This window comes from Strix aluco, chromosome 2, assembly GCF_031877795.1.
Source record: "Strix aluco isolate bStrAlu1 chromosome 2, bStrAlu1.hap1, whole genome shotgun sequence".
Lineage (NCBI taxonomy): Eukaryota > Metazoa > Chordata > Aves > Strigiformes > Strigidae > Strix > Strix aluco.
The window spans coordinates 66,546,181-66,560,556 of record NC_133932.1 but is presented as its reverse complement, the minus strand read 5'-3'; the positions used below and the strand labels follow the sequence as shown (position 1 = coordinate 66,560,556).

Here is a 14,376-nt window from a genome sequence, read left to right as displayed (position 1 = left end):
CCCAGTTAATAATTACCGCTGGCCGTGCTAAGTAACGCACTGCAGCATCAGTGCCTTTCAAAGAGTTGGAAAGTTCACAACTCGCGTAACAATAGGCCAGGCTTGGTACAGTGAAGCCCGGGTCTTTTTCCCTAATCAAAATTCTCTACATAGACGGATCTTTGCCCAAATTATGAGTACATGATTTAACCCACAGTGACTGGGGTCTTTGATCCAAATGAAGCCTGCGTGAAGTTTAGCAGCCTGCTACTGCAGTGGTTATAAAGAAGTTATTGAATATTTGCTGTTAATCGGAAGCGGAAAGTGACTGAAAGTACAGTGGTCATGTTTTAATGGCAATCTGGGTTAAAGAAAAACATAAAATACAGTGTCAGAGGACTACCAGTGTAGAGGTGCTGTGGCAGTAACCATCTGTGCAGCTTCACAAACGATCCTACCAACAGCTCAACCACAAGAAGTGCCTCATTACTTCTTAAATGAGAACCCCCCCCCCCGCCCCCAACCTGTAAAACTATGATTCTGACTTTTCACTTGAAGCACTGGGATTCAAACATCAAAGTAAGCAGCCGCGGGCTCACACTTTAAGATGGGATCCAGAAGAAAACAGGAAAGCAGAGCTCGCGCCCCCCGCCCGCCGCCGAAGCCAGGGCCCCCGTTCCTTCCCGCCACCCCCTGCCGGCTCCCCGCGGCGGGGGCCGGGGGACACAGACCCACGGGTGGGGGTGTGCACCCGTGGGGCTACGTGCCGAGTCTGCTTGCACAGGCTGGGGAGACCTGGGGTACCCGCGGCAAGAAGGCGGGTGCGCAGCGGGTCCGGCACCGGGCTATGGTACGCCGGGCTGCAACGCCGGTGACGGGGGATACGCCGGGACCCGGGGGTGCCGTGGAAACCCTAATGTGCTGGGGGGGGGGGGGGGGGCTCGGGCCGCCACGAGACCCCCGAGAGGGAGAACCGGGAGCACCACCACCCCCCACGCCGTAACTGCTCGGCGGCGCGGAGCTCCTCGGATGGCGGCGGCCCCGCCGCACAAAGCCCCCGGCTCCGCGGGAAGGGCGGCCCGCACTCGGGCTCCGCCTTCGGCCCCTCCCCGGCGGCCGGGCCCGCGCGGAGGGAGCCGGGGCCGGGGCCGAGGCTGTCGCCGCTCAGCGCAGCGCAGCCCGCTGGGGGCGATGTGACCCGGGCCGCCGGAGTGCGGAGCGGTGCGGAGCGGCGGGCGAGCCCGGGGGGCAGGAGGGGGGAAAGAGAGGAAGAGGGAGACACTCCGAGCCGGGGAAAGATGTGGCTGAAGCCCGAGGAGGTGCTGCTGAAAAACGCCCTCAAGCTGTGGGTCACGCAGAAGAGCAGCGGCTACTTCATCCTGCAGCGGCGTCGGGGCCACGGAGACGGCGGCGGCCGCTTCACCGGTACCTGGTGGCGCGGGGGGCTCGGCTGGGCGCCGAACCGGGGCGGGGCGGGCCGGGCCGGGCGGCGGGTACCCCCCCCCCGCCCCCCCACCCCATCGTGCTGCCTGCGCTCTGCCCCGCGGGAACTTGGCCGCGCCGGCGGGACCCGCCAGTGGGGTGGGCTGCGGGAGGCGGGAGCGGCCTCTTTGTTCGGCCCGCGGCGGAGCCCCTCGCCGAGCCGGCTCGGCTCGGCACGGCTTGGCTCGGGGATAGCGCGGAGCGGAGCGGGCGGAGGTGCGGGGCGGGCGGGGGGCGCCGCCGTCCCGGGGCATCGCGGCTCCCCGCCGCGGGCGGTGCGGAGGCTGCCGCCGGCCGGGCCGTGGGGGCGGCCGCGGCTCCCCCCGAGTTGCCTCGGGAGCAGCTTCGTGCTTCTGTAGCCTTGAGCGCCGCTAAAGCCACTTTTGTTTTTATTTCCCCTCTCTCCCCTCCCGCTGTCTTTCTTAAACGTGACGAAGGGCAAACTCGGGGACCGTCAGCCGCGGCGCGGAGGAGCCGCGCCGGTGCCCGCGGCCGGCGGAGTTGGATGGGGAAGGGGGTCGGGGGGGGCCCGCTCCGAGCAGGGCCGGCTGTAGCCCCGGCGGAGACCGGGCGGAGCTCCCCGAGCTCGGCGGGGGCTGCTGGTGGCACCCCCATTGGGCTGTGCCCCCCCAAGACCGGCCGCGACCTGCGCTGAGCCCCCCCCCCCCCCCTTCTATAGTGGGAGCTATATAAATACGGCTAGGATTTATGACTCTTGGCCGGTACGTACATTACGGGGAGGGGGTCGCTAATTCAGTCTTGTGGAAGAGTGGATTCTGACTTATTTTTGCATTAATTATACTACGGCTTATGTGGGTGTAGATAAGGCACGTTGTAGCCATGTGGCACTGTAGCTACGTGCGGTGAAGGGTATATATGAGGAAGGATCTACACTCGCAACAGTATAGATCTGTGTCTAACTCCAGTGAGAGCATCGCGTGAGGCTGCGTTGACGTTGTAGAGTAACCGAGTAAGGAATTTGAGCCAAACTTTTGGTTCAGAAGATACCAGCAGCTGTATTCAAACACACAATACTTTGGAGAAGTAACACAGTTTAACAGTGTAATTCTTACTTAAAAGCAGATGAGGCTGTTTTGTACCTTTTAAAAATCAGAATTTTTAATGGTGACTTCTACATTTGAAAGTATGCTCAGGTATTTTCAAAGTCAGTATTTTCTATGTGGTTTAAGAAGCTACATTGTCACGTTTGTTATTGATTTATTAAAACCTTTTGCTCCTGAACCATTGACCCTTGCCACTTGATAATACTGCTTTTTGCATTATCTTTTTTTTAAATTAGGGCTTGTCCTAGCTGTGGGGTCATAAAGAGCACAAAACTTAATTGTGGCTTGGTAGATCCCGTGTTATCGATGTATTACTAATGAAATGCTAGCCCTGGTAAGGTTAATGGAAGTTTTGCCAGCTAATTAAACAAAAGTTTACCCTCATATTTTCCCCCGCCCCCTGTGTGGAAGTCACAGGCCACTCTTTTGTGATTGTAAGGACGATGTCGATTAATTTTCGGAGTTAAAAATAGCTGTTTGCAGCTGCTTGATTTAGGTCCAGGACAATCATGAGGTTCAGATCCACAAATATTAACTCCTCGTGCCTGAGCTTTCCACGGCAGAAATTTGCAAGCTTAAACCGAACAAGCTGCTTTTCTCTCTGGTTAAGTTTCAGGTGAATCATTTTGCTGAATCTACAGTGCACGGGCTTGCATAAATCTCTTTTGGCTGGCAAAGGAAAGCCGCTCCTGTCTCGGGCAATGTTTTCCAAGGGAACTGTAAATTCTGACAGTCTCTTAAACCATTTGGAAATGCCTGTATTAAAAGTGCTTAGAAATTAGACTCCTATAACCAAAAAGCAAGTGTAGGGGAGCATTAAGCATAGCTGGAGTTAGACAGATAGCTTAATTTTTTTCACAGTTTCTACTTGGGACAAGTGAAATGGAGACCTGTTCTGAGAAATACTTGGGCTTTGCTGGTAACTGCTTTTGGTGCAAAGCTTACCTCCTGGTTCTTGCTTTACATGACTAGAGAGACACTTTATTAGTACCTGCCTCTTCCAAACTGACAGATACAAAGGACCGTTAAGCACTGCCATATTTCAGAGTATGGTCTACCAAGCTGTAAGTTAGAAGATTTTGTTTGTTTTACTGTAGAAGCAAAACTTAAGTGAGAATGATATCTATATGTTTTCTTTTCCCTCTAGTAACTTGAGCCCTGGCCAATTGCAATTAAGTTTGATGGAAAGGTAGAAGTTTCAAAGATGTGAAGATCCTGTATGTGAAAGCCATGGTAAAAAAGAATCTCATAGCTCCTCTGGTGAGGAGGCTGCGTATCCTCAGGCTGTGTTAGACCCATGTGGGATCGGCAGGGCAAAACCCCCAGGAGATAGATTTCATAAGTAAAGAGTGTAGATGGGGCAGTGGACCACCCATGACATCATTTGCTTTAAACAGGGTGGAGGGGTGCAATGCCTGAGCTGTCCTTGTGCATGTTAATACAACATGGTATTTGCGCTTGAACCTATGTGAGGACATCTGTTTTATGGCCTTATTCTCGTATTTGCATGTCCTTTTTCTTCTAGGACACTTCTCCCTCCTTATCAGGGCATTTTATCCATTATGTAAGAGTAAGTTAGCACAGCTGGAGGGTATATTTTATGTGGATTTAATTCCTGAAGCATGGACTAGAGAAGACCTCTCGCACAAAAGTGCTTTTCTTCTGTACCTACGTTTCTTTCTTTGAGTACTGTGTTTCAGTCAGACTCTGAGAAGATGTTTGTAAGAGAGAGACTGTATTTACTACTGTTATTTAATTTGCGTCCTAGGGCAGTTACCAAATGCACAATGGACTTGTGAGCAGTGCCAGTACGATGGAGGCCGTGTTTAACTCTTCGTTACCTGACCAGTGTCATTCTGGTTTCTGTCTTCCTGAAGGATATACTTTTCAAGTAAATGTTTAACTTGCTACATTACCTGGATCTCTACATGAGAAGTCTGTTGGATCAGAGACTTAGGAAGGAAATAGCTAATTTTTAACCTAATTTTAAGTTAAGATTGTGAAAATTATTTAGATCGGTAATTTCTGTTAGTTCTTTGCCCGATTGGAGACCTCTTTGTAGGTTCCTACAAAAAGGCTTGTGATACAGCCATGATTAACAGGTCAAAGTTGGTTGGATTTGGTACTTGCTGATATCTTTGATTCTGAGGTTACATATTAATGGTGAGATTGAGATGCCATCAGTAGTTAAAAATACTGTCAAATCCCTTATGGTAGAATAGTGCAAGATGGTTTAACCTGTAAGTGAATCACTACTTTCATTTCTAGTAGGGGATGTTGAAAGATTCATTCACCTTCCTGTTTGATTAGATTAGTTTTGTGCATTTTGACAGCAAAACTGCTTGTTCTGGGAGGTGTTGGGAATGATTTCATCACGAGCACTGGACTGAGAGTAGTTTTTCACTCTTCCCAAGCACCTAACTTTGCAGTTGCTTTATGCAGTACTTCACATTGCACACTCTTAGTATATAAAAACCCACTTAGGATTCTTTTAAATACTTGTGAATTCTTGCTGTTATAAATAAGGTTAAATAAAACTTTAAAATGAACTCTTGTTTCAAGCAGCTTTTTGTCTTTACTTTTTGGGGTACAATGCTTCTTTAACTTCTTGCTCGAAGTAGATCAATAAAAGATGATGTTTTGTTCCTGTTTTACCTGTGTTTTTGATTTAGTTATGATACTTCCCCCTACTATTCTTCCAGCCTCCATTTTCAGCTCAAGGCACTTTTCAAGCTGGATGTGGTCTTACATTGTTTGCAACTCGCAGAGGATGAACATTCTGAAAAGAAATTAATTTCTCCTTCAGCTCATATAAACCTTTAGAATGCACAACTTTAAATATAAGATAATACATTGGCAAAAAGAAGCATCTTCTGTATGTGAATCTGAACCTTATTATTCCTTCAATAAAAATAAATGTGGTTGGCATGATAAATACACTTCCTTGAGCTATATGTCAGCAATTGTAGTAAACTCCCATCTTAGGATTTTATTTTTTTCTTTTAAATAAAATTCTTGCAGGGCAATAGCTTTCAGACTGATCTGTAGAGCACCTCTTGGTTGTGAATGGAGATCTGACTAGTTACCTAAGAGCTCTCTTCCTTATTTTCCCCTTGCCTGGATTTTAATTTTTTAATGCATACAGAAAAATGGCTATTGATAAGCTCTATGTAATTTTTCTGGAAATTAAAAAAGCAGATCTGCTGCTGCTCTTTCATATTCTCTAGTCCAAACAGTACTGCAATCATAGTAAATACATCAGCTTTTAATATCCCTGTGCATCTCCCAAGGTCCAGGTAAATAATTTCATACTCTATTTCAGAGAAAGACCGTGAGGGGACACAGAGGTTGAGGGTTCCCATGACGAAGATGGGGAATCCATCTAGATTGCTTCTGTTCATTACATTGTAGCAGGAGGGGGTCAAAAATATATGGAAGACTTGGATTTTTAGCAGAGAATGCAAATGGATGTCCTTGTAAACTTTTTTACTTTTTGAAGGGGTGAAAGGCAAAATGAGTAGCATATTAAAAGATCTGTCCCAATAGAGCCTTCAAAACAGCTTGCCTTTTCATCTTAAAGTATGTCCAAGATACCAAAACAAGTTATTGACAGATAAAGGCTCAATCTGAGCTCTACTTAAAAAAAAAAGGCACTTTTAAATGCAGCAGGTTGAGGAGAGGAAGATGTAACAATAGTGATGTTAATAAAGGATATCAGTAGTGCTTACTCTCTGTATTCACGGTTTTGTTTTCTTAACGAAGAGCTCTCTCTGAAGCCTTGCACAAGGAGAGGGGAAAATCCAAATACTTTACTGAAAGCTTGGCCTCTCGTCAAAATGTTATCTAGCCTTGCCCACAACTGGAATTCAGATCGACAGGTTTTTTTCCCGTTTTATTTTTTTTTTACTCCTTATTTTACTTAACATTTTTTAAGGAGAATGCATGCTTACAAGCTCTTTCCTAAGACTGTGGCTTCTCCTGGAGGCATGATCTGGAAAGAGGGGTAGAAGTGGGAGGGCCAGGTTCCTTCCTGCAAAGCCAGGCACCCCAATACCGGAGCCTCCTGAACTGTGTGTGCTGCTCTGGCTCCTGCTGTTTGCCTTTCTGGGGTGGCTTTCCTGCTCCTAAGGCACAGCAAGGGTGTATGGGTAAGGCAAAACACAGGTTCTTGTGTTGAAATGCTAATGTTGTGTTAAATACTAATATTAAAGGTGAGAATGTACCTGTGTGTGGAGAGGCAGGAGCTGGGTTGTGTCTGCTTAGAGACTGACCAACAGCCTGTGCAACACTAATCCAGTGAACAGCTATGATGGCTTTTTATTTTCCTATTGTGGAGGCCAAATGGTGCAGAAAAAGGCAGGAAAATCAGAATGGTTTGGGTTGGAAGGGACCTTCCAAAGATCATCTAGTCCAATGCCCACTGTCATGGGAAGGGACATTTTCACTAGGTCGGGTTGCTCAAAGCCCCATCCAGCCTGACCTTGAACACTGACTGCCAGGGCGGGGGCATCCACAACCTCTCTGGGCAACCTGTTCCAGTGTCTCACCACCCTCATAGGAAAAAACATCTTCCTTATGAAATAATTGAGCATGTCTGTGGTGGCAGAGTTTAAGTAACGCTAGATCAGTCCCTTCAGTGTTATTTACAGAAGCCACCAAAAATGAGAGACCTTTTTATATTGCCCCAAGTAGCGTCCTGTGTCTGGGTAATTTACAGGACTGCAGCAGCAGCCTATGTTCCACCTTCTTGTCCGTTTTCAGGTGGAAAACAATTTCAGGTATTTGCACTTGTAACGTGAGAATCAAAGCATTTGGCTCTGTGGCCTTCTCGGGGCTATAAAAATAGGCTTGGCCTGACCTGGACTGATGGCAGAGGACTGAGATAAGCAGCTGTGAGAATCCTGCCGAGGCAGCATGCTCGCCTGGGGAAACGGTTCATGGGGAAGCAGGGGCAAGGAGAAATTACCAGTGCCTCAGGGCTGTAGTGCCATTTCCACCATCCTGGGAGAGCAGGTGCACTGTTCGGCTCACTTCTCTTTCCCCGGTGTGGTCTTTCCCTCCCCATGTGGTGGTCCGATGCCAGAGCAAGATCTCAGCATCACACCCAGGGGTATGGGAGTCACAAGGACCATGGGACACCCGCCTCTGCAGTGAAATGGCTAAACTCCCCTTGTTTCTCATGTGCAATCTCCTGGAGCACTGACACTGGGCAATAATGATTAAACAATTTATTTCAATTTGTTTCTGCATGTTAGATTGAAAAAAAAAAAAAACCAACAGAAACCAATTTACCCTAGTGGCAGTGTTTGATCTCCCAAAGCCCATGTTGGATGTAATGTAAGGACTTGAATGTTGATATTTCCCTGGGTGAATAAGTGCTTGGAGCATTAGGTCTTTATGCTGAAATCTAACATTGTCTGTGCTTATCTTCAGTGTGGTGTGCCCTTATCATTACAAAGGAAACACAGCCTTCCTAAAGCCCTTGTAGGAGTCCTCTTTCATCCTTTTTCTTACGTACTTGCCCAAATAAGTTCTGCTTTTTTTTTTTTTTTTAGTGGGGGAAGCCTAATAAGAAATATTCTCTCATGGGTGCTGTATTGTATCTGAATCTGCTTATATCATTTTGCAGAATTCAGCGAAGACAGTGTGGCTGGTGTAAAGCCGAGACGTTGAGCTACTGTTGTTAGTGGCCTTACATAACTGATGGTGTTCTTATCCAGCAAAAACATGGATTTTAGGGAGGCCTGAAACAAAGTAACAACCTGTTAAACATCTGAGTTTTGAACTTTTAGAGAAATTGAATCAAGATGGCATGAAAGACCTAGAGACATCCCCAAACATTTATGGTGGGGGCCAGCACTGGCCAGCACTGGCCAGCACTAGCTTCATGCCCACTGTCCTGGGCTGTATCCTACCTTGGTGCAGATCAAAAGCCTCCACCCTAGCCTATAATGCCCAGTGCCTGTGGGATGAGCAGCAGTCTCTGGCTGGGCTGCAAGAGGTGAGGATGAAGACAGCGGTGGCCCTCAATGCATCTCAGCTCTGTGTCTCACCTTGGGCCAGCCACGGGGCTGTGATCACCAGTTAGGGCTCCTGTGTGGTGGGGTGGTTGAGGCCAGGTGGGAGCCAGCTTCATAACCCACCCCCCCCATCCCTCCCTCAGCAAGGACAGTGCTCCTAGGGAGAGCTGCTGAGATGCCTTGCAGAGCCAGGCGAGCAACTCCTGCTATTTGGTGCCATCCCGGGAGCACCCTTTTGGCAGGCTAATCTTATTCTGGTTGGTGTGAAAACCACCTTTCTGCTCCAGCTGGAGCACAAGGATGGTGGGGGGCCAGGGCACGGGGACATTGACGTGTCTGTCCCTGTGTTCTGCTGCCTGGTGGTGGGCTGCTCATTCAGCCAGTTTGCTTGCCTCCTCTAGCGCGGCTAATTGCTGCCCACCATGGCTATTGTGAAACTGTAATTGTTTGCAAATCATTGCGAGATGCAGGAAACTATGTGAAGAAGTGTAATTAGGATTCAGGGTATGGAGTGCTTCTCAGCCTCAAAGAGTCAAGATTAATTCTGCTTTATTGAAGCTGTTAGTTCAATTTCACTGTCCTAAAAAAACCCCAACTTTGTTTTTATGATCATCTGGATTGTTTGATTTACTCTTTTCTCCCAATTTGCATGCTTGAACAGCTTAGATAGAGTGCCTCTTGCAGCTATTAACTCTCCTTGTGAAGCTGCATCCGCTGGGAAGCAACCTGTACTGTTAGCTCCTTCCACTTCCCAGGAAGAGCTTTCTCCTTTCGGGCAAAGTATTGGTTTTGTCAGACTGCTGCTTTTGCTTCCTGGACCTGTTTTTCTTTCAGTCTCCAGCTTTCTGATGGAGGAGCAGAGGTAGCAAGCAGCAGTGAAAAGCTGTAGTGAGCTCCCAAGGATGAATTCAGAGGCATGCTTTATGCTTTGTGGCTTTGTGCCACAAGGATGCTGGGCTATGGCTGTAATCACAAATCACAAATCCTGAATCAGTTTGGTTGTTTTGTCTTACAAAAATAACCTAGTCTGATTGAAAAAAGGGCATGAGTGTTTAAAACAGGGCTTTGGCATGATACGGGTGAGCATAGCCACCAACTGCTCTTCTGCACAGCCCTGCAGAGCAGCCACCGAGCAGTGACTGCAGTCCCTAGAGACCTCACAGTGCCACCACTTCCCTGACTTTGGGAATGCCAGGTGCCTGCGGCCAAGAGCAGCCTCAGCTTTGGAGGAGCTGAGCATCTTGGCAAACTGGTTTGGGTCCAGGTACTGTGGTGGTCCTCTGCCTGTTTTCTCAGAAGGGCTTGATTTGGCAGTTATTGTTTAGGCAGGGCTTGTTGCACATCTGTCCAGCTGTGCTGGTCTCAGGTGCCATGGAAACCTAAAGTCTTTTTTATTTTTCCGAGTGGGCCAAGGAGAAGCGCAAGGACAGTTTTCTCTCTGCATCAAGCTTCTACAGTGGTCAGTTTGCTTGTACAGTGGCTAAAGCTGTTCCCCAGGATGCTGGAGACACCGATTGGACTGTCTTCTGTGTGACCCCTTTGGTTTCGAGAGAGGGGGGGTAAGCGCTTGATTTGGGAGGTTCGGGGCTGTGGCACATGGATGGGGTGAGGTGCCCATCTTGTGCACATCTGGCCTGCTGCTCCCCAGGTTTTAAAAGTGCCATCAGAATTTCTTATCAACTAATTGCAGATACCGCATGTTATTGCCTCTTTGAACTACATTGACCTTCACTCCCTGCTTTGTAATGAATTTATGAGTTTCCGTTAAACAAAAGATCCTGGCTGTAATGACCAGATGTCTTATTTAAAAACAAAGTAAAACTGTAAGGGTAATGTTGCTTAGTATTGTGGTACTGCAGTCTTCCTTGTCACTTAGTCTTAGATTTAACTCTCCTTTTTTTTTTTTTTTTTCTTCAAAAAAAAGCAATAGCAGCTTTGGCCTTTTGCTTTTTTGTTCTATTTTTTGAGGATTTTATTAATTTATTGGTCCCAGACTCCTAAATGATCAGTCTGAGTCCCTCTGCCTCGCAGCACAGCTTAGCTGCTGAAGTGACCACCCCATTTATGGGAAGGCATTTGAGTAGTTCTGAAAAATTTCCCTTTAAGGCCTTTAAAATATGATGGAGGTAAGCAGAAATCATCTTGCTCTATGTAGAGGGTGCCTTAATTCATGTGCTCTTGAGCCAGCATAATTGTTAGTGCCTTGGACTGTCTCTTGAGTATCGCCTAAAAGATGGAAATAATAGATAGTTTTTCAGTTCCATTTTTTAGTTTGAGTTCAGCTTTAATCACTCTCTGCCCAGTGTCTCAGAAGTTTGAAAGAATATTTGAAATACCACGTGGATAATCAACACCAATCCGGGAAAGGAGCCTGCATTCTTTAGTTTGAAAGGTACAGTATGTTTAGTAGAAGTTGGTGTTAAATTAACTTTCTGTAAACATGTTCCTTTTTCTAGATTAGTTATGAACATGACACAGTATAACTTGTAATGGGATCTTTTATCTTTCTGTGGGGGTATAAGGAACCATGTCTTTAAAGATGAAGAGTGGTGCACTTGTGATAGTTCATTTGAGAACCTGATCATTATAGCATATCCCTGACTTACTTTTTTTTCTGTGAAGAAATGCTCAACAAGTTTATTGTACATGATGTCCTGTTTGCATCCTCTTTGGTTACAAATTGACCTCTAAAGGGGAGACACTCCCTACCTGTTGCAGAATTTGAAATGGTTCCTTGCTAATTTTTATACTTCAGTTTATTTGCAGTATTGTGTCTGTAATATGCACGTACATTTGATAAAAATGGATCTGCAATTAGAAGTACAACAGTCTTGTTTTACTTGGAGGTATTCCAATTTCCAGTATTGAAGCGGTAAAATATGCACAAAAGTAGATGTTTCAGTGAAATAAAAACTGCCAAGTAAAGTGTGGGATTTGTAGCAAGTTTTCCAGATTTGTTTTATAGACTTACTTCTAAAAAAATACAGATAGGTGTTCCGTCTACCTGAAATCCAGCTTACAGCTAAAGTGATCAGATTTATTGAGGAGAAGCATATAATTTCAGTAAAGTGTGTCTTTTTCCACTTCTGTCCTCTCCTCCATATTTGTCAGAAGTATACATCACACCTGAAACTTGCATATGAATTTTAGCCTGGGAATATTCTTTCTGCATGAAGAAACTTGTACCTTTTGAGGAACCTGTGATGTTCTGTCAGCAGTCTTTAGCAGAAGGCTTTGCAAACTTACGTCTGCAGCTTTTCTTAGGGCAGTTACTGTACAGTTAACTGCTTTCCTGAAATACTTCTGCATCTCAGGAGGTCAAAAAGCGGACCAGAAGTTGGTGGAATGGCTTGTTAAAGGGAACAAAGTACTCTGAACTTTAAGTTCCTCCCAAAAATCTTGTCCCATATAGAGTAAAAAGAAAAAAACGGTGGGAATTGTGGGAAGGAAACCAGTGCAGCAGTTCTCTCTTTTCCCCAACTGCTTCTGTTTTCTTTTAATTTTGGACTGTCCTGTAGTATAAATGGTTTCACTGCTGCCTGTGAAATGAAAGAGGTCTGTTGCATCCTAGCTGAAGGCATGCTAATGCATCAACATGTGAGCCAGAGACCCTTTGTATAATTTATATGTACCCGAGAGCCAGAGACCCTTTTATTTTATAAGCAGACCCTATTTTACAAGAGACCCTTCCATGGAACAAGCTGTTAGGACATATTATTAGAAAGGTTCTTGCTCACAAGCTAGGTATTTTTCAAAGCATGTTTCAAAATCAGTGTACTGTGTAAAGTTTCTTGTTTGTTCAGGAATGTTTAGGTTGTTTACTTTTCAGTGCTTCAGTGAGAAGCATAACACAAGTGTTATGATTTGAAAGTTACCCCAAATGAGTATGAGGCAACTCACACTGGAAAAATTTTGCCTCTAATTGTAGTAATTTTCATGCTACTACAGTTTCAACTAAATTATATTAGACCTGCGTGTATTTATTAGTGTTGAATCCTTTTCATGCTTCTGCAAATGCAATTGTATTAATTCCCTTTTTCCTCCTCTGCCTCTGTCAGTCTCTCCTTTATTTTTTAGCACTTAAGCATCAACTTCATGTGCAGCTGAACCACTGCAGAAGTACAGGCACTAAACCGCAGTCATGGGGTCCTGCCAGACAAGGTTACTGCTCCATGTTTGGCAGGAGAAAACTAAAGAGAGGAATGGAGGGACTGCTGCACAGCCTGCAGTGATGGTGAACAGCCTTGCAGGGGGGTAGGGTGAGACCCAAACATGGGCACGGAACCCACACTTGATGCTTGCTCGGCTTTAGCAGTACTTGCTTTTATTTTTCCCCTGCTGCCCTTATGTCCCTTCTGGAGCAACCCCACCACAAACCCTTCTGGCAAAGGTGGGACAGGATGGGACCCCCTGTCAGCCACAGCGCTGGCTTGGAGTGATTTAGGTGTGAGGTTGCTGCGCCCTTTTGAAGCCCTTGTATGGGGGCCAGCCCACTTGGACTTTGTTCTGGCAGGTATCCTGAAGACCATGCTCTTTTTTTTCTTCTCTTCGATTTTTAGTTCTGGCTCCTCCTTGTCATCCTTAGTTAATATTTTAGCTATGGGTAGTTTAGACAAGGGAGATTATTTTTTCTTTGCACAGTTGAAGGAGGAAACTTTTTAATAGTTGGTAAGCAAAATGGAAATTGTAAGCAGAAGTAAACAGTGAGAAGAGGAATTGTTTTTTTCTGGTCAGTTATTCAGGAACAGAAAAAGGAATTCATTTTACACAGGCTAAGAAGTAAAACCAAAATTTTGCAGCTACTTTTCTGTTTTCATGCATGTTTTCATTATTTTTGGAAAAATATTTCACAAATCAGATGTTCATTAAGCATTTCATTGGGATTTTGATAGCACTCACTGCTGATTTTTTTCCATGACTTTAGTGAAAGGAAAAAGAAATCTTTCTCCTAGGTCTATAATCAGGCGAAAACATGCACAGAACTTCATAAGTTTCGTCTTATTTTTCTTGCAGTGTCTCAAGTCTTTTGAAATTGGAAAGTTAAACCCTATTTTTGTTCTCTGCATCATTTGATGCTATCTTACTGGCTTTAATCCAGCTGTTTTGAAGACTGCACATTGAAGTTGGTGCTCTGTTTTCTGTGAGCGCAGATAATTTGCTACCTTTTATACTTGAATGAATTTTTGTGTCTTTTTCTTGCAGTTACAGGAGAGCATTTAGCATTTTCTGATATTAATCGTGTTATTGGTCTCTGAGTCTCCATTTTAAATAGATGGGTGTAGTATCTGGACATGTATTTAGCTGAGAAGCAAACTGGTGCTGAATAGTATCTCACCGTACAGTTTTAAAACATCTTGTGTCCAACTTTTGTGGGTTTGAAAGCATCATCAACAGTGTGTGTGAATGCAAGGAGGAAGTACTTGATGTAATTGTCTTCACTCTTGGAAGGTTTTTGATGCTATTCCATGTGAGCTTCTTACACCTCCTAGACAGAAAGTGGTTACACTGCTGCTTTGTTGTGCCATACTCAAATTAATTAGCTGTGGTTTGTTGTCCAAGTGAGAAGGCATTTCAGGTGAGGACTTTGTAGGTTTCGTTTTATTGTTTGCATTAATCACTTAGGTGATGGGCTGGAGAATGCAATCATAAAAACTGCACATGGTGCCAAGGGGAGGCAGAACTTTTGGAGGCTGAGAATAGTTCCTTTTGTGTTGGATAAATGGTGAAGGAACAAAAATACAACAGTAAATATAGCATTTAGGTCTGGGAAATTAGATGTGTAAAAGGAAAATGTAGTATTGCAGAAAACTTCCTAGATGTTCTTGTGGCTT

General features: G+C 45.4%; 1 protein-coding gene and 1 long non-coding RNA gene across 4 annotated transcripts in view; both read left to right on the top strand.

Moving 5' to 3' along the window:
• Window positions 1–1,143: 1,143 nt before the first annotated feature.
• TBC1D8 (TBC1 domain family member 8) overlaps window positions 1,144–14,376 on the top strand; it is a 48,938-nt gene continuing 35,705 nt past the window's right edge. For all 3 annotated transcript variants that reach the window (XM_074815089.1, XM_074815090.1, XM_074815088.1), the window contains exon 1: window positions 1,144–1,404. In XM_074815089.1, coding sequence (XP_074671190.1) covers window positions 1,278–1,404 — 127 coding nt within the window. In that variant the 5' untranslated portion in view covers window positions 1,144–1,277. The remainder of the gene's footprint in view (window positions 1,405–14,376) is intronic.
• On the top strand, window positions 3,307–5,177 carry LOC141920224 (uncharacterized). The gene is made up of 2 exons (XR_012622259.1): window positions 3,307–3,589; window positions 4,294–5,177. It is a non-coding gene; the product is annotated as an uncharacterized LOC141920224 (long non-coding RNA).